Source organism: Labrus bergylta, chromosome 5 (genome assembly GCF_963930695.1).
Source record: "Labrus bergylta chromosome 5, fLabBer1.1, whole genome shotgun sequence".
Classification (NCBI taxonomy): Eukaryota; Metazoa; Chordata; class Actinopteri; order Labriformes; family Labridae; genus Labrus; species Labrus bergylta.
Genome location: NC_089199.1, coordinates 26,928,475 through 26,943,403, shown reverse-complemented (window position 1 = coordinate 26,943,403; position 14,929 = coordinate 26,928,475). Strand labels below are relative to the sequence as shown.

General features: G+C 41.0%; 1 protein-coding gene across 8 annotated transcripts in view; it reads right to left on the bottom strand.

Moving 5' to 3' along the window:
- The window catches only part of epha8 (eph receptor A8), a 125,604-nt gene that overhangs the window by 84,719 nt on the left and 25,956 nt on the right, over positions 1-14,929 (bottom strand). For all 8 annotated transcript variants that reach the window (XM_029277109.2, XM_029277115.2, XM_029277111.2 and 5 more), the window contains exon 2: positions 5,571-5,635. In XM_029277109.2, the coding sequence (XP_029132942.1) occupies positions 5,571-5,635 (65 nt within the window). The remainder of the gene's footprint in view (positions 1-5,570; positions 5,636-14,929) is intronic.

The following is a 14,929-nucleotide window of genomic DNA, read 5'->3' as shown; positions in this document are numbered from 1 at the left end:
AACAGGAAATTATCCATGTCAGATGCTTTCTTACCAAATAGAAATATAGACTGTAGTTGCACTTAGAGGTGCAGGAGGAGGAGCACTACACTGCACTGGTGACTGCTTTTGCATCACAACTGACCGATGAATTTCAAAATATCTGCATCATCAATGAAAGAGTGTAACATCCTTATACAAGCAAGAAAACCAAAGAATAGATTGTTAGACTAAAAGCAGCATCCTCAGCCCCGCACCCCATCGCTTAGAAATCTGCAGACAAATTATGAAAGCTGTTCAAGACGAGAACATTTTTAGGACACGCCTGTTAGTTTATTTAAACTGATTTAGACAACTGTATTTCCATGGTTTCAGTGCAAATGTGAACGGGCCAATAGTTAAGCAACAGTCATAGTGGAGCATTTTTCCACTAACAAGACTTTTTTCTGCCCTAAATAGGTTGAAGATTAGCCTTTACAGTATCTGTGTGATAGAAAAGTCCTTGCACTGTGACTTTTAAATGTGCCTACTTTGTTTATATTGCCTTGATAGGAGCGTACGTGGCTCAGTTGGTAGAGTCGTCGTTTCTCAACAGCAAGATTGGGGGTTCGATCCCCAGCTCCTGCAGCAACATGTCCGATGTGTCCTTGGGCAAGACACTTAATTGCTCCTTCTGCTTCGTCAGCGGTGTATGAATGTGCATGAATTGGACTAGTTAATTGTGATAGTCTCACTAGCAACCTCTGCCATCAGTGTGTGAATGTGTAGGTGGACTTGCAGAGTATAAGTGCTTTGAATAGTAAGAAGACAAGAAAAGCGCTATACAAGCTCAATTCCATTTACCATTTTTAAATAAAATGAATCTACTAAAACTACACAGCAGCAGTCTGGTTTTGCCAAATGAAATGGGTATGTGTGAATGATAAATGCCGTTGTTGGGTTCTGCAAACAGACCTACATTTGACTATCAGGATGCATCTCTCCTGGTTAAGGGATTTACTGTATCTATCCTTTATAAAGTACATTTCCTGTCAGTAAAATATAAAACACAAGATTTAAGTTATAAGACATCGGTAACTTTCAGATAATTATTTTTAGTCAGAATTGCAGAAATGCAGTAAAAGCAGAAGCAGGCCTGCAGCCTGCAGTCAAATGCTGCCACTGCTCTGATAGCTTTGCTGAAGAATCATTTTGAATGCATCATTATCAAGCTGAAAACATACCCAGCCGACAGCGGCACTTACTGCTCCCAGTAAATCAAACCTCCCACATAACGGACAGCAGCTCTTTTGGGACTTAGTATGTACAAACTGAGCTCTATGGACAGAACGCTATGTATGCAGATAAATGAGTTGGAATACACAGTCTCATAGTCACATTGTTTACTATCTAGATTCTGTGTGTGGGTAGTAATCTATTACTGGTTGAGCTGTATGGTATTCTGTGTGACTGTATAATGGCAGATGTATTACATGCTGCCACGCTGATCTCAGGCAGCTTGGAGACACTATTCAGACTTCTCGATTGCATTTTCTCTCAAGCCCTTTTTTTATTTAATCTTACATACACATTTTTACAGTGTTTTTAGTTTGTGTTTAATGAGTACAGCAGCTCAAAACAGTAAATTATTAATATGACACAAAAAGATGCAGTTTAGGTTCTGTTGGCAGAAAAACAATAACGTAATGTTAGCTGGATATGTTGTGTTTGACAACTCTTCCAAAAGACAGGATTGAGTGATTTTAGTCATATCATCAAAGTAAAACCTTCATTGTTACAAATGTAGTGTTTAAATACATCTGCCTTTCAGAAACATCAAGGAACTACTTTTAAAAAATACCTTTCATTTACGGTGTATTTTCTAGATCTCTGATTTAATTTTGTGGTCATTATTTGCATTTCCTGATGCAAGAATGTCTGTATCAAATCTATGTATATGTCAGTGTGTGTGTGTGTGTGTGTGTGTGTGTGTGTGTGTGTTTTCATACACTTATTTATGCCTGCATTCCTTCACTTTCATTCAGATAATATCTTCAGTCAGATACAGTTTGTTAAAGAGTGAAGATTTCCTTTGCCGACTTGTTTTATGAGGCTTATAACGTAAAGTTCACTATGATTTTTGTCCCTTTGCACACATTAACAATCAGTGCGAGTTATATAAAAAGGCTGAAAATAGACGAGTCTTTCATTCTGATAGAAAAATACAAACATTCATGTGGCTGTAGCAACAATATGAGAAAATGTGATTTACTAATCACAAGAGTAGAGGCACTTAAAGAAAGGCGATGTAAATCTGTTGGTGCGAGATGTCAAGATTTGATTTTGGGGGGAAAAAAGTAAAAAGTTAAGAAAAAAGCTTTTTCAAAAGAATAAAGAATCTGAAGCTTGATTGATATTCCCTTGAATGCAGAAAGAAAAAAACTTCATTTAGGGAAGTAAGTCAAAATGGAATGATCTGCTTTCAAGAAAGAAGCCTTCACTTCACATTGTTTGCTTTTATATTAACAACAAAAAAATATATTATATTTGATGTAACATTGAAAAGAAATAATGAAGGAACTTAGAATAAAAAAACATAAATGTATGTACTTAGCTTCGCTGTTATAGTAGTTTAACTTATTTTGCGCAGAAGTAGAAAAAGTAATTCTGACAGGAAGTGAAACAGATTTTACAAATCCTGAGACACTTCATCCCTCGATCTAAAAGATACAAAGTGCAGCCCTCCAACCAAAAGAGCAAACGTCTAACTACAGCTTTGACTTTTGCTGCTTGTTGATGATGGAGGTGCCAGGACAATGTAACTCCCATGAAAAGTCTAAAAAAAGTTTTTGGTGTAGACAAAGAATGAATAAAAACAAGATTTTAAAAACAAAGTAACAAGATAGCTAACATGAACCGCCATCGACCCCCTCCCAAGGACAAGTAGTTCATTTTTCCTCTGTAAACATGCCGTTGAGCCAATTCAAATCAGCAATCAGAGAGGAAAAAACCGTCTGATGAGAACAGAACAACAGCTTGTTTCACCTTCTCCTCACATCCTTTCTATTCAGCACCAGATGTACATGTTGTATAACATCCACGTAACTCCACAAAGTTGGGCTCCAGCTCTGAATTCATCCAGTCAAACATTTCATGTGCATGAGCTCAGAGCGAGGAAACGTCTCTCATCAAGTTAAGATTGAAAATGTCTGGCATACTGAATCAATTAGATGAAGCGGCGCAGGCTCAGTTATTACAATCTAGATGTTATAACACTGCTGTCAAAATGAAGGAGATTCACTCTTCACGCTGGTTTTACACAGAACACTCAAAACTCTAATCCAATTCTTCCAGCTCTTTTCTCAGGACTTGAAAGACAATCCATCTGTTCCTCCTGGCCGACGTTCAATCACAGCGCCTTCTGTTGTGTGGGCCGGAGGTGAGTTAAATGTTTCTACTGCATCTCTGACAGCAAGGGGACTCTGGGACATGGTGGCATCTTGCTGCTATAAAGATCACGGCTGGAGTCCTAATTCATCACCCCAGGCATCATCAGGTGGCATTACAATATGCTAATGCAGCGACGATGTGGCCTCGCCTCGCTGTCACCTTTCTCCTCTCTCTTTCATCCCTCTCCGTCTCCCTCCACCCTCTCCTACGCCTTCTCCCCTTGGGGGTGAGCCCACCAGGGGGGCTTGGTGTGATTTGCACCTTTCTGGGGCGGGGGCTGAATGTGATGTCTTAGTCGATGTTGGAATCAGTGTCGTTTAGAAGTGTTGACAATCTCTGGGGCTGAGGTGAGGGGGAGTTTTCACAGAGCGAACACCACTTAACTTTTATTTGATGATCCTCGTTGTCCTGTCTTGAGGGATTACTTCTACCTTCATTTAAATGTTTTATATGACCATGGAAAGCATTAGACATTTCATCTGGAATGTATCTAGATTACTCAGGACAGATGTCTGTAGGGCAACCGAGGAATAGACAAATATAATGCACCTGTGTTAAAAAATGTGATTTTTTTTATTGTTTCAATAATGATTGACACTTTGTAACTTTGTTTTGTACAAATAGTGAACTGAAACAATTTCATTTGTTTGAATAGGGGTGTCAAGTATTAGTGGAGGTGGGGGGGGGGGGGGGGGGGGGTAAAGTGCCTTTTATGTTTGAAATAAAACAGTCTGTAATATGAGCATCATTTCAATGTCAGTATCTTTATTACCCAGCCCAGCATCTTAGGACAAACGGCTGACAAAGACAAGTCTGATATCTATCTGTATCGAGTTACAACGCCGCTGATTCCACAAAACACGTTTTCTGCAGTGTTGAACGTTTAACTTATGCACACCGTTCATTTCGAAGATTTGTGTGCTTATGCAGTGGCTTCACATGCACTCACATGAGAGACAGACAAAACAACAAACGGAAAACGCTCCTTAAGGGACTGCATCTTCAGTTTTGACCCGGCACAGCCCTGTTTAACAAAGCCTCTGTAATATGAGAGGGACTGAAGCATGCCGTGAGATGAAGTGAAGAATAGAAAAACTGTAGACTATCATCACACGCAAAGGCTGTCTAATTCTTGCAAAACAAATGCCAACTCTACGCGAGATGGGGGTTAAAGTAAGACAAACTTTTGAAACAATACACATTATAAAACCATCATTTTGTGAGCATTTCTTTGTTAATGCCTGCACAGGGTTGGAATAAAAAACCTTTAAAAGACAAATGGACTGTCTCACCTTTTTAAGGCAGATTTTTAAATGCTAATTAAGTGCTGTTATCATTAAGTTTTGCATCGCAATAAAGTAAGAATGTACGACTACTGCAACCCCGATGTTGAGTGAGATTGGATATGAGACAGGCATCACTCCTGTCCCACAAAAAAACATTTTTTATTTCCAATGCACATCGTCCGCAGCTCACATTCATGCCAAACCATGTGGGGGGGGGGGGGGATCCATACAGACCACAGATTGACTGATCCGTCGCATAATTAGCAATGTGGTCATGTTGAAAAAAATGTTATGCTGTTAAAAACAACGAGGAGATCTAAACTCCAGATAAAGGTAACTGTCAAATGGTGTGCACACTCACACACACCACAGGCGTATGGCTGCGTGGTAGTGGTGTGGAGTCTCTGCTGCGTTGTGCTGACAGGCAAGCAGAAAAAACATTTCACGCCGTGCGTCCTTGCCAAACATGCTCCCAGATGGACTGACTGCACTTTATCCAGCTTCACCCACTCTCTCTCAACACAGGGACCCCAGCAGGCTAGGAATAGGTCGGGAATCAAACTATTTTTTTTTTTTCTTTTTATGGTAAATGTGAAACAAATGTGAACAGTTAACTGTTTGATCAAGTAAAAAAAAAAATGCCCCAGGAGTGTGATGCTGAAGATGTGGATGGATTGAATTTGTGAGTGTGGCAGGTACTGTTCTGATTTCAAAGAAAGAACGCACTGTTATCCTGTAATGTCAGCTGTACAAAACAGATCAAACAGAATAAGCTAAACTTCAAAAAAAAATCCCAGCATCACGTCTTCAGATGGGATCAAAAAAGGAGTATATCTTTTATATGCACTTTTTCCTCGATGCACTTGTTGTTCTTACCCCATGTGATGGATACGTTAGCCAGCCCCAGTCTCCCGTGTACGTGGTCGTGTCCAGGAGACTCACTGCAGAGGAAGAAGAAGAAAACAAAAACAGAGGAGGTCAGCGATGAACTTTAAATGATTGTTTGTCCCCTTCCTCCCCCATCCATCCTGTCCTTTATCACCATCCTCCTCAGAGAGCAGTGGCACCCGACAGCGTCTCACATACACACACACAGACACACACACACACACCTGTCAGACTGGTGTGACTGATGAGGCGGGACGGTTGTCACGGCAACTCTGAGCCAGGTGTCACAGCATGTGATGTCACCTTGACCTGCCTCACCCTCAGAGCTTGGACCTCAGCGGTCCACGTTGAGAATAGAACAGGAAACAAACTATTTCCTAAACAGTGCAGAGTCTCGTCTCAAGAAAGCCAATAAAATATTGATTCAAAATGAAGGTTTAAAATCAAAGTCACCTGCAGGTCAGACAACAACAACCCAGGCATGGCTTTACTTCTTTTTTTTTTTTAATAGATATTTTGGACATTTATGCCTTTACTGGATAGGACAGCTGAAGACGGACAGAGAATGTTGGGAGGAGAGAGGAGGGGAGGACATGCAGCAAAGGGCAGAGGCCAGGAATACAGCCTCTGCACATGGGGCACTGGACAAAACCACTAGGCTATGTGGCGCCCCGGCTTTACTCTTTCAAAGTTTTAAACAACAGCTGTGTGTACAGTTTCAATGTACACATTTTAGCTTTGCTTGAGATTGCAGTAAAAAAAAGGAAAAGACAGGGATACCTGTAGCACAGGTGGACAGGTAGATTTAACAGCAAAACAGATCCAATAGAGCTCAGCACGGGCGATTAAAATGATCTTTATGGGGCGCTGGTGGCGCAGTGGCAGTGCACGCGCCCCATGTATGGAGGCTATAGTCTTCCAGGCGGGCGGCCCGGGTTCAAATCCGGCCTGTGGCTCCTTTCCCACATGTCATTCCCTGATTTCCGACTCTATCCACTGTCCTATCTCTCAATTAAAAAGGCACAAAAAGCCCCCAAAAAATAATCTTTAATAAGTTGAAGGCAAGATTCATGTTTAGAGAAACACTAGTTGCAGTGATATCCATGGCAGCTGCCCATTGGGACTAACTAGTTTACTGAACGGACTGAAATGAGATGAAGACAGGAGAGAAAATAAACACTCTTTTCCACTTGAAAAGTCGTGTATTGAGCACAAATCTTTTGTCAAAAGATTTTAAAATCCCATAGACGCCCCGTGCCTCTATTGAAGCTGCCTGTAAAAAAATATGCATCTTTGAGCACTTTTGATATCTTGCCACTGACTTTGTTTGCAATCCAAAATTTCACTTGATATTCTGTCTGAACACACCTTAAGATCTGAGTGGCAGGATATTACAAGCAGGAAGGATGGACTGATGGGGGAAAAAGTGGATGAAGAATGTAGTGAACCACTAATTCTACCCTCTGGGGCTGTCCATATCTTGTGCTGTAGCAGGTGTGTGTGTCTCTCCCCTTCAACACTTCCAGCTAATATAATCTCTGCCCCAGGGCTGCTTGTCAAGCACCCAAGTGATGTTCCTCACATTAGAATGAGTTTAACAAAACACTTCACACTTCTTAGCTCTCCGTCTCTCATCCTTCATCTTTCTGTCTGACACTTGCTCTCTTCCCGTCTCTTCTGCATGTTAAAGCTACAATATGCAACTGTTTTGCCTTGAAGCAGGCGGTGAACTGTGAGGCCTGGCCTCAGCTGGCCAAGTTCATGTCTGCATACTTACTATTCATACTGATGAGTTTTCAGATATACAATTGGAGACTAAACTAAAGCAGAATGGTTACTTAGAAATGTTGCAAAATGAAGATTCAAGAAGTATTTTCTGAAAAGAAACTGTGTTATTTTTTATAGATCTGTATATCACATTTTTTGGGGGGTTGCAGTAATCGATTATTTTAGTAATTAACTATTTTATCGACTATTTTTTGGAGTAAAATAATAAATTATTAATGCAGAAGGAAACTCTGCTCTCAGCCACTCCACACATGGAGGTCGGTGCTCTCAGAGACTTGAGATGTACAACAAAATAACCTTAAACCTTAGTCCTTTGCACCTTTATTAAACTCCTCTTTCAAATAAGATACTTTTTTATTAAATGAACAACATTTTCTCAAGTGCAATAAACAAAATATATTTTTACTATACTTAACTAATAGGGCGAAAAAAAAAAGAGTGTAAAATGTTGCACATGCTTCCGTTAAGAGTGGACCGCATGCATAGACTGGATGTCTTCAGTTGAGGTGCTTCAGATTTATCAAAGTGCATATTGAGGTAGGCTAATTCCACTGTCCTATAGATATACTGCACCGTCATATTTTAGTTTCAACATGTAGTGATCCCACACTGGACATGTTCTGTTGTTCCTCCAGGAGTGTCTGTTCTTTTAGCCTCTGGCTATTTCTGCTTTCTCTTCCTCTATGTTTTCTAGTCCCTGCCTCGCATCCATGTCACAGTAAAAGCATGAGCAAGCCCAAAGTGCCACAGAAACAACCATCTGTTCAAAGCACAGTGTGCTCTACGGTAAAGTTGACCACGTTTAAACAAGGCGTGGAGGCAAATAATTTGCCCGGAGGCTTTTTAGTGATGGAGGCACTCGAGCGAGTTATTCATTGAATTGTTTCAGCACAGGCAGCAGTACATTTTAACTGTTACCGACAGAAATGCTGAACAATTACAAAACTGTAATTGATTTGTAGATGTTGTATTCCCCTGGTAAATAAACTTTACCTTTTTAAGTCCTGATACAATTTGAAGAAAGACACGAAGAGGAAAGAAGAAGAAAGAAGACCGACAGAAACTTCATCTAATAAAGAGACACCAACACAGTTTCCCTGAAAAGAAACATCCCAGTGATGAGCAGAGGTACACTAACCCAGGTGTCATCACTTCGCTCTGATTAAACCTCCTCACTGGAATGTGAGAGCACACATCTGCGTGATTCTCTTGGAGCGGCATTTTAGCCACATGTAATTATTAGAAATTCATCAATCCATCCATCCATTATCTTGGCTGGAGCCGGTCACAGCTGTCATTGGGCGAGAGGTGGGGTACACCCTGCACTGTTCGCCAATCAATCACAGCGCTGACATATAGAGACAGACAACCAGGCCACACTTACATTCACACCTAAGGGCAATTTAGAGTCACCAACTGACTTCACAAATATGTCTTTGGACTGTGTGAGGAAGCCGGAGTACCCGGAGAGAACCCACTCATGCACAGGGAGAACATGCAAACTCCAGACAGAGAAACACCTGTCCAACAGGGTTTTAAACCAGGGACCTCCTTGCTGTACCACCATGCAGCCCATTAGAAATACAGAAAAGTAGACAATCCTATCTTCTCAGAAGATGGGTTATGTGATGGCAAGAAACCCCCTATTACTGAGCTACACAACCAGTAAACATCAATATCAAGCATCATTGTTTGGAAAAGTAAAGCCACCTGAAAATATCCAATTCGTTTGTTTCTGTTCTCTGTGGTCTCCATCACATCCTGAGAAAACATACTGTATGCTTTGGTAGCTGCTAAAGAATCTGCTGTCCGAGTTAACAAGTTGTTCATTTTGTTTGTGTGATGTTTGATAGACCCACTGGGTCTGGTGGACTAACCACTGCAGAACTAGCTGCCAATGCTGTGGTCATTCAGTGTGAATCAATTAATTATCAACAAATTACTTTATATGTAGTTAAAGTTTGGTGACTTTACAAACTCCTAGCATAGCTTTTCCCATCTTCATCCTTAAAAAAAAAGATGTACATAATTAGCTAGAATAATTGAAGCCCCTGTGTGGGCTGACAAGGCTTTAACACAAATGATGTTGGGGAAAAAAATCACTGATTTTGCAGATCAGTTTATTAAAAATATACTGGGCAGTCTGGCTCTTTGGTGGCTCCAAATAGCAGGCGTCAGCCATTCTGAAAATAATGAACCTCAATAGCAAGAACTCTCACAGCCTTGGGAAGTTTTTTTTTTCCAAAAGTGTAGAAGCAAGAGCTCTATTCTCATGCTGGTTGGAAGAGAGTTTAGTGTTTAACATGGAAGTGTTCATTTGTCACTTCCTGTGGGTCAAAAAGTTCCCAAATTCACAGAAGACAAATAGTTTGAGTTTAAAGGATGCTAATGGGGATAGAGCGCTTGTGTCTGCTGCTGCTCCACTTCATGATTAAGGTTTATAGGACGGGTGTATTTTTCCATGCACATATTGCCAAGTGGAGCCACATGATCTTGGTAATTCTCTGTGAAAAGACTGTTGCTTTCCTCACAAACACACACACAATCACGTGTTGCAATTAGCCGGTGTGTCACTCCTCCTAATTTGAGCACTGGGCCGCTGCGGAGGCCAGTGGGTCAGAACACATAGACAGATGGCGGTGCCACCATCCTCTCATCCCTCCATCCATTCCTCCCCCATCTAGCAGCCTTCTCTCTGCCTCTCTCTCCCTGAGGGCGCCGGCATCCCGCCGTCTCGTATTGATGATGCGACGGCCTCTCGCACTCTATCCAAGGTCGCAAATGGATGCCGCCAATTACACTCCTCTGAGTGCTCTTCATTGGGCCACCGAAGTGACATAATGAAAGCACCGTACTGGGCGCAAGCAGATTTAATAATTCTTCAACATACCGGGGGAATTTTGCTCTGCTATACCGTTATTATTAAAAGGACTAAAAAAGGACAAATATATTCCCTCCCTGAACCTGGAAACATGTGAAGGCTGTGTGTTATCGCCCAAGAAGAGTGTGTGTGAAGACCCACAAGGCGTTCCCAGTGGTATTAATTTAATATCCACTCAAATGAGAAATCCCTCTGTCTTTGAAGGTGGTGGGAGTCATTTATCTCATTTGCTCTGGCTGTCTGAATTATGACTTGTAAACAGGCGATAGGGTTCAGTGGAAAATCTGGTGCCTTGCTTTAATGTGACAAGAACTGTGCAAATAAAACAGAGGACAGCCAGTAATTAGCACTTTTCTTTCTCTAAGCACTTCTGCTCATCCTAATTGAAGGAAAACTGAAGTGAAAGCATGCTTCTAGGGCTGGGGAACATATCAGAAAAACGAGATCTCGATATATATGTTCCTGTATCGATCAATATGGAGATGTACCACTGGATATCGTTTATTTACAAAGCGTTAATATCACATTTTTAAAAGTAAATAACTGGTAAAACATGATTTTTAAAATGACTTCACTTTCCAAATAAAAAAAAGAGCTAGGATGCTATTCCAACAGTTTGTACATGGGGCTGACTTTTGTCTTGTTTGTGAGGATTCCTTAACTTTTTCTTTCAGAAGGTCTTAAACTGGAGACAATTTAAACGTACAATATGCCGAATTGTATGACAATGTTTATAGTAAAATATCTAAATTAATTGAAAACGGACTAAACCTATGTTATGATTTTTGTTTTGTTGAGTACTAACATTACCTAAAATATTTTCCAACAGTTATCAAAGCCAAAGAAATCCGTAATTTTAAAGTTATAACGGGACGTGTCTTGTCGTAGTGGCCGCCATGACAGACTGAATGTTTATCGTTGCCGTGGCAACACCAGATCTTATGTCAAAGACCCTTACACAAGGAAGAGAAATTGCAACTGAAAGCTGCTTGAAAAAAAAAACGCCACGTAAATTATACTTGGATACATCGTCGGTAAACATATTCTCTTTTAAGGTCAGTTTCGCCCGTTCATCTTCACCACGGTCAACGGGAGTTCGGTTTCATGGGGGGGGGGAGTAGATTGAGAGCCCCCTGGTGGCGGAATCTACATTTGGTATCTTTAACATCAGGGTCTGAAAAACAAATGGACCCTGTAATTACAACAGTAAGATACCAAGTAAAGCAGATGAAAATGTGTTTCTCCTACGCTCTTTGACAACTCCACTGGATTCATCTGACAGCAGTTAACCTTTTTGTAATTGCTATAGACGTCAATTCATTGCGAGCCCCTCTTGAGAATATAATTGACTCGCTCAAATTGTTTCTACTTCATCCCCTCATTTATGTTTAGACTTTTTACAAACACATTTTTATTCAAGACAGCAAACTAATAATAAAAAAGTACTTTACATTACAGCTAGACTGAAGCGTGCCTTGTTTTTACACCACTGACTGACCTTCATGAAGTCTTGAACAGAAGTAGCTGAAAGGTCAGAGGGTTCTACAGCTTAAACAAACAAAAAAAAACAAGAATAATAATAAAGATTCTGCAGCACTGACAAGGGTTAAAGCCTTTGTTTGGAAGTGGAGGCGGGTGCGGTGACCAAGTGCTGCTCCTCCGGGACTCCTGGCCTGAAATTGAGTTTGTTCCTGTTTCACAGCTTCCTGTTCATAACAGAAACACAAACCACCAATACGAGCCCTCCACGCTTCCCCACAACAACACCACCACCACCACCACCTCCACCAGTTTTTCTTCTCTCACCCTCTCTCCCTGCACTCCTCCACATCTTGGAGAGCAGCACCAAATGAAAAAGTGTGTCTGTCGACTTGAGAGCTTGTTTTAGCTCGCTCAGAGACTCGCCACATATTTCCCAGGGCAGTGGTCAACTTTCCTCCTCCATTACTTTTTCCCCTCCCAGCACTCAATCTGGCCAGTAGGTTAGCGGGTGTGTGGACGCCTGCGGCCTTGGCATTCATGTCCCGGACATGTATCAAATCAGCCCGGCCCGCCAATGCTGTTGAAATGCAGTGACGCGCATACACACACACACACACAAACACACTCTATATGTGCCTATCAGTGGTCATTGCAGGCTGAAAGAGGTGGTGTGTGTGTGCGTGTCTGAAGTCAACATGGAAGAATTATGGGCTGTCTTGGAGGAAGTGGAGTTTGCCTGCAGCACTTGCGGTGTCTCCAAACAACAACAATGTTGCCTTTAATAAAAAATAGGCACACACATGCACATATAGAGGGGAGACTATAGGAAAAATGACACAATATAGCTGCAGACGCTCAAAACCTCATTTCCACCCCAAAAGACACGGCCATACATTTCAAAGGAAAAGTGCAGCTATTATTCTACACCAAGAGTCTAAATACACACAAACACACACACACACAGAAAACATACAACCTTAAACACCGATGGAAGACAACATGTGAAAGCAATCAAAAATGTGCATTGTACCGTTGTTTTGGAAAAAGATCACACAATGTACACACCCTCAGAAACCTGCACAAATGCAGACAAACTGACGGCGTACATATACAGTACATTTACAAACACACAGACACACACACACACCGACACGTTGATGGCACAGCTCTTGGGCCAGACAGGGACTCTGACAGCTGTGTAATTATCTCATCAACACCTCCCTTCTCTAACAAGCCTCTCCTTCTCTTCTCTCTCTTCTCGCCGCCTGTAAAGCTCCTCATCAGCGCTGCGACCAGAGGAGGCGATAAAAGCCTTCACAGAGATGAGAGGAGCTCCACCAAAACACAAAACCCTCTCTCTCGCACTCCAATTTTCACACACATATGCTCAAAGACTCACAGCCATCTTTTATTCCTTACTCGTGTCGTCCTGCATTTGCTCCGCAGTCCTTATACCAAATCCCCACTTGCCAATTATGAAGCCGGCATAAATTACTAGCTCTCAAAAAAAAAAAAAAAACAACGTTGGGCCTTTTTTCAACCAAGACAGCAACAAACCAAGACTTCACAACTTCAAATATTTGTTTTCATCACCACTCTTCTCCTCGCCAATGCAAATTTATATTTTTACACAAATTGTTTGAGCAAGTGTGCTGAACTAAATTGCACATTCTGAAATGAAAAAAGGTTGACTAGAATCACAGTAAAGGCATTCAGTGACTTCTTGGATATGCAGATTGTTGATTGAAAATGTATTTTTAATTTTGTGCATGTGAGAAATAGAATAGAGAGAAGTAAAGAGGCTGTGGTTCAAGTGATTGCTGCACAAAAGGACACTCAAGTGCACGAGCATAGTGGCGCTGAAAGCTCCTTTCAAGCATTTTCAGATCAAACCCACACAGTCACAACGGGGAAAACAGGATTCCTCTGACAGAAGTGCTTCATAATAAACTTTTTAAACTTTTATTTTTGGCAACAAGGAAGTCACTGAGTAAAAGATTGAAATAATGATGTCTTTTCAGTGGTGGAATATTCCTGGTCAAAGTCAGGAATAAAGAAATAGGTGAGGAAAGATTTTACAACTTTAAAGTGGAACACACAAGGTCACATTATTATATTAATCAAATATTTCTTTTATAGGGATCTCCCTTGATTCAAATCTAAACTCTCAGACTGAATCACAGTAGTTTCTCCAATATATTTAAAATTCAAAAAATGTGGGCATTACTTTGTACAGGGAATCTATACTTCTAAATGTTTTAGGCTCCAAACTTCAAGTCAAAGTGACTCAAGTATTTCCTACAGGGCTGAATGTTTTTCAGCATCGCACTTAACGTTTGCCTCTCTGTTACTAATGCAACGTTCACAAATCTGTCACAAAAAATTAGGAAAAATTATCAATAAAACATCAAGTCTGCTTTAAATTGTGGCTCAGTTGGTAGAGTCAGTCGTCTCTCAACCACTGAAGGTCAAGGGTTAGATGCCCAGCTCCTACAGCTACATTTCCGATGTGTCCTTGGGCAAGACACTTAACCCCGAGTTGCTCCCGCTGTTTCGTCGGCAGTGTAGGAATTTGTATGAATGGGATTAGTTACTTCTGATGGTCACTTTACATACCAACCTCAGCCATCAGTGTGTGAATGTGTAGGTGTGACATGAGGTGTAAAAGCGCTTTACAAGATCAAGTCCATTTCTCATCCATCCAGAGGAATGTCTTTTGAACTGTATATCCTCAGGTTCACCACAAACCTTACAACTGTTTTCAGTCTTGAAGTTTGTAAGGATATAACACCCATGACACCCAATGACGCAGACATATCAGGTCATGTTAAATAGTGACTCTGGCCCATCTGCTGAGGCCAATCTTCTCAAATGTTCCTTTTATGCATCAATTTACATGAACTCTTCCCACAAACCTGATCACAGTTCTGTTCAGGCTTTACCACAGAGTAGACTAAAACACATTTCAAAGTGTTAGCTGATTTATTTATTTTTCTTCTGATTGCTGTATCTGTGATAATATAGAGGAGCAAAACAGATACATTGAAAATTTAACAACATGCTTTCATTGTTGTTTCCCTGACTTAAGTGAAAGTCACTGAAAACTATTCTAAACTGACTTTAGGAGAATTTGCTCGTCCAGTAATCCCTGTCATTCTACAAAACAGGGAACAGAAATGTCTGTGAGTGTGGCTTT